This window comes from Rhinolophus hipposideros, assembly GCF_964194185.1.
Source record: "Rhinolophus hipposideros genome assembly, chromosome: 5".
Classification (NCBI taxonomy): Eukaryota; Metazoa; Chordata; class Mammalia; order Chiroptera; family Rhinolophidae; genus Rhinolophus; species Rhinolophus hipposideros.
Genome location: NC_138051.1, coordinates 60,937,670 through 60,942,979, shown reverse-complemented (window position 1 = coordinate 60,942,979; position 5,310 = coordinate 60,937,670). Strand labels below are relative to the sequence as shown.

The window sequence follows — 5,310 nt, the reverse complement described above, 5'->3', positions numbered from 1 at the left end:
ATGCAGGACATTGACTAACACAGGACTCAGTAGAAAAAAACATGGGAATGTAGAGTCCTACCATCGGCGTCTCTCCCTCGCTCTCTCTTTCAAGGGATAAAGGTAATAAGAGGAAGTAAAAAAGCAGAGAGTACAGTCAGACATCCATATTAATAGCTGATTTGAAGACTGAGCTAAATTGACACGCTACCTACAAGGCCGAGTCTTTCTATCTCCAACAGATTGCCAGGACTCATGTTAGACCCCAAGTCACATTAAATAGGTTTCAGACTGTTTAACTCTAGCAACGATTTTATAACTGACGTCATTTTTGTTATACCACAACTTTAAGGATAGTGAATTCTTTACTTGGGAAAAAATATATAGGCAAATTCATACGTACAAAAATTAAAAAAAATCAGCATGTCCATCAGAGGAGGGAAAATGTGTTCTTTTAGTGATTTACTACAAAAGCTGTTGTACTGAGCAGCAATTTTTCTTCTGAGTGTTGCACAGCAGTGTGGAATAGATCTGCAAGATATTGTGAAACAAGGGATTCAGAATTAGTCAAGGTTTTGTCTTGGTTTATTTTTCTATCTTAGGTCCAAATCAAATTTCTGAGACTAATGCAGGGAATTCCAGGTAACTTGGCATTTAAGCATGTACAGAACTATTTGTGGGCAGGTCAGGACTGGGCAGGGCACTAAAGGACAACCAGGTGAGGACAGCAACGAAAGCAGGGCCCTAACCAGCTGCTGAAAAAGCCTAAGTGGGACCGGACAGGAGGGGAGGGAATGTGGGTGCATCAGAGTCAGGCTTGTCCCTCATGGCAGCCCATAGAAGGCCAAGGCTGGACCCCAAAGGCATCAGGAAACAGGATTCAATTTCACAGTTGCCAGTTTTTAATCATCACAATTCAGTGTTGTATGTATGTATGTATTAATATTATTATTATTCTAAAGCAGTGAGCAAATAGTCATCAGATTCCCACTCTTTTGGCTGGGTCTTAGGAAGAAATGAGCCAATGAGAGAAAACCCCCACTTCTGCTGTGACATCCTTGTTGAGAGGGACCGTGGAGCAGGGGGGGCAGGGGAGGACCTTGAGGGTGGCTCCAGCAGGTTGGGGCCTGGTAAGGGAGTGGGACATAGTGGGGCCATGCATATCTTGTTTATCCCACTGTTCCCTGTGACACAAATCACCCAAACTGAGAGGCATCAGCAGACAAGTTATGATTTGTCCATGAGGGATCACTAATAGAACCTCTGTCTCCATCTCTCTCCGTATCTCTCATGAGGGCTGACTGTCTCCTACCTTTGAGAAAAGAGTCACCACTTCCTGCTTCCAATTTTTGTCCACATCATCCATTAAATAAATCCCTTTCTCTACTGTGAGCAGTCAATGTGAAGACAGCTCAGTGTCATCAAATCGTGAGTTTAGGGAACTGGAGAGCATTTCTGATGGACTGTTTCCCCTGCCCCGGTTCTCTGCTAGACCAGAAGCATTTTAGAAGATAGTTATGATTACCTGTACTTTGCCAATGAGGAGACTGAAGCTTTAAGTAATTTTCCCAAGGTCACAAGCCAGTGAATGCAGAGCCATGTGTACCACAGAGTTCTCTGATCGACTCCAGTGAGCTCTCACACTCGGTAAGTTCAACTTGCCATCCATGAAGCAAAACTTCACCCCAAGAACAAGACTGATTTCTGGCAAACTACAGCTCTTTGAGAAAAGGCTGTTTCTCTCCTTCTGTACCCTTGCCCGCTCAGTCCCTCCTCCCACTTTCTCCCCGCTTCCTGCTCCTGTATTCGCAGAAGCTTTCAGATATCGAAGTATCGAAACAAGACCTCTAAAAAAATTTCTCCCTCCAAGTGTTAATAACTTAAAACTCAGAGCGCTTATATATGTTTGGAAGAGGCATGAAGAGAGAAGATAATGAATCTCAGATGAATTTCCAGCAATTCTGCAGGGAGTGGAAAAGATGCGGTGCCTAGGGGTGATGAAGAGCTCTTGAAATACATCAGATATGGAGAACTGCCTACTCATGAAATCAGCAAGAAAGAAATGAAAATGGCTGTTGCATAATACTTTAAAATAGCCTCCATGCAGGTGGGAGAAAGGAGAGGACATTGTTGTTCTGATTTTAGAGATAAAATTTCAAAACCCAGAGAAGCCACTTGGAGCCACAGATCAAGCCAAACCGGGCAGAACTGAACACACTCTGAATTCTTCTGCTTCCTTCCAGTTAGCCAGCTCCAGCTTTCTTTCTCCTAACTCTCTGAACTCAGGCTACCCTACCTGTTAGGCTCCCGCTAAGTTATCTTTTGAAGGTAGCAGGGTGCTTGGGAGGCAGAGGCAATAGAAGGAAATACGTTTCTGTTTTTAAAGAATAATTCATACAGGACCTTCTCTCAAATAGCTCAAGGTACTTCTGTGAGAAGAGCTATGGGAAGAGAACAGAGTGACCGGACCCCTTGGAGCATCAATAATGCACAGCGGCTTCTTTTAACTAGGGCCTTATCAGTTTGACTCTCCCTAGATCAGAAGGGGATCACAAGTCACCAGTGGCTAATAGACCGCATTTGAGCAGAGGATGCAGTTGCAGCCCGCTCCCTGCTAACAGCCAGCCCCAGCACACAGCCACTTGGTGGGGGCTCCGGTGTTCCTTTGCCTGCTCTTTGGTCAGCTATGGCTGTGACAGTACGGCATCTCACAGGGGCCACAGAACCTAACTGGATGGTTCCTATTGGAGAAACCTGGAGGAGTCTGAGCTGCTGCAGAGCAAATCATTCATGCTTCATGCTGAGAGGTGTCTACAAAGCAGCTTTGGGAAGCCCACATCTAACCACATTTGGCAAGATAGCTGTTCCAAATAGTGAGACAGGCTGTTCACCACCCTCTGTGCTCATTCGTTCAGTATTAATCACCACGTAACATCTGTATCATCCCCTCGTCTTTCCTCCCAGCCGAATCTTCCCCTTCCTTCACATCCACTCAAGTGTCTCTCCTTTGTCAAAGCCTCTGTAGACAGATCTTCCCATGGTGACCTTTCTTCTCTTTTCACCCCTCCCACTAATTATAACCAGGGCCTCAGTTTGGCCCTTAATTGTTCTCTGATTGTTTTCCCACCATTATCCCTGTCTTCCCAACTCTATCCCAGGCCTCCGATGACAGGAACCACATGGCATATAATGCTGCTTTTACCTTCCACCGGGTCTAGCACAGGGATAAGCTCCATAAATATTTGCTGAGCAACAGGTTGAAGCTGAAAGAAAGGGCACACAGCAAGCCCTCCATGAATGTGTGCTGATCGAAACGAACCTGGCTGCAAGAAACAAAAAGGACCCAGGATGCTGGATGTCAGTCTGCGCCTCATCCTCAGCACATCTTAAATTAGATCAGTAATTTTCTGCTCAGATGAAGGGATGCGCTAGTATTTTACTTGTTCAGGAAGCATCTCCTCAGGCTTAATTTTTAGTAATTAGTAAGGCAAATAATAGAGGGTCCCCAACTCCTCATCTCCCATTCTGTTATCAAAAAAGTTCTCGAAAAGCATGAACTGCAGCTTTGATTGTTTGTCAAATAAATGTTAAATAATCAGTCACTAGCTCTACAGAGAGCATAAAAGAGAAAGGCAGTAAATGCCAGCTTTTCAACTGGCTGTATCAGGAAGGTAAGGCTCGTGAATGTGAAACTTGAAAAGTGCAGTCAGTCAGGATATCTGACTGGTAGTCAGATCCGACCCAGAATAGGGGTGCTCCCTGCCCTGAGCTACAGCCAGAAGAGAAAAGAAAGATTGGTGTTTGTCTTCAACACTCAGACATTTTGAAGTGAAATCTCCTGTATCTGGATGTGATTCTTGGATATCTTGTAATCAGCAAAAATTAAACAAAACCAAAGGCATAGCAAGAAGAAAGGTAACCAAAATGCCAACACCTTCCCACACCAGCAAAACAAAACAAGATAACCCAAGTTCCTGGGCCCATGGTCTCCAACCAATACCTGGCTTCATTGTAAACAAGACTGGGAATGTATTGCTTCTCAATTCAGGTAGTTTTTAGACCACTGTTTAAGCCAAGGATTCGTGAGAGGAAGAAAATTGAAAAAGCCACTGCCATAGACATTTCAGATTTAAAGGAGGTAAGAGCTTGACACAGGTGATGCCAGGTTATGGTTTCGAGGTACTAGTATTATTCACCTTCAGCATGAATAAGGGGTTTCTTCTTTACATACACGCCAGAGAGCTCACACTCAGGGCACTGGCTTTCCCATCCTTTTCATCTACCCGCGAGGCCTTTGATCTAAAAGGACGCCATCCAAGACTATGACATTGATTATTATTGTCAATAATTTTCAAATCCGCCCTGCATCTGAGTGAAATCATGGAGGCAGATAAAAGATTCTTACAGGAACCTGAACCATCTTTCTGGAATCTCTATTTCAGAAACCCCAAAGGAATAAAAGTTCCTAAAAAGTCAAACCCATGTGTCTGGCTGGCCAGGGTAGAGGTTGAGGCTGAGGATAAAGATTTGTCCCAAGAGACCCGGGGTTCACAGAGCTCTGGGTCCTCCGAAGCCCGTCTCCCCCGCGTCAGAGCCACAGTGCCCGTCCTGGGGCCCCACGGTGGGCCACTGCGCCCTGGTCCTGGCCCGGCCATTCCCTCCCCTTGCCGCGTCCTCCCCTCCCTCTGCCGCAGCCCGAGCTGTCGCTGCGCTCCCGGGGTGGACGGGGCGCCCGGCCGCCGGCGGCATCCCTCACCTCAGGTTCCGTAGGACCATGTCCCACCAGGCGGCCACGCAGTCCTGCTCGTCCGTCTCCATCCCTCGCCGTGTCCCGAACCGCCACCAAAAGCGCTGCCGCCGAGAGCCACCGTCCGCGCCCCGCCGCCCGTGGCGCCCAGCCCGCCCACCAGCCCCGCGAGGCGGCCGCCCAGGGCGGGGACCGCGGAGCCCGCTGGCGGGGGCGGCGGGAGCGACCCGACCCCAGGGGCGTGGGGGCCGCTCGCGGCGCGTCCCCGGACACACACACACACAGGGGTGTAACAGAAACGGCTTTCCCACGCCTGTAGCTCTCTCTGCAGAGTTTTATTTTGTTCCTTTTTATACATGCGTGTTATGTGTGTGCCATCACCCTGCGAGATGAAGTAGAAGATATTTCCTACTACGCTAGGAGTAAAACACGAGTTTGAAAGTCACAGCTGTAGAGATCTTCCTGCAAAATACAAGCTTTCCGCTGCTTTGACTCTCATTTTTCCTTCTCTCCCTTTTTTCTTTTTCTGAAGCGTCCCCATCCCCAGTCACCGCTTCTCTCCCATAGGCGCACACACACCTGTC

General features: G+C 47.4%; 1 protein-coding gene across 1 annotated transcript in view; it reads right to left on the bottom strand.

Annotated features, from left to right (window-relative positions):
• The window catches only part of ABHD12B (abhydrolase domain containing 12B), a 22,368-nt gene extending 17,452 nt beyond the window's left edge, over positions 1 to 4,916 (bottom strand). The window contains 3 exon segments of the mRNA XM_081049047.1: positions 320 to 353; positions 356 to 510; positions 4,736 to 4,916. Of these exon segments, the coding sequence (XP_080905173.1) occupies positions 320 to 353; positions 356 to 510; positions 4,736 to 4,797 (251 nt within the window). The 5' untranslated portion in view covers positions 4,798 to 4,916.
• Positions 4,917 to 5,310: the final 394 nt, after the last annotated feature.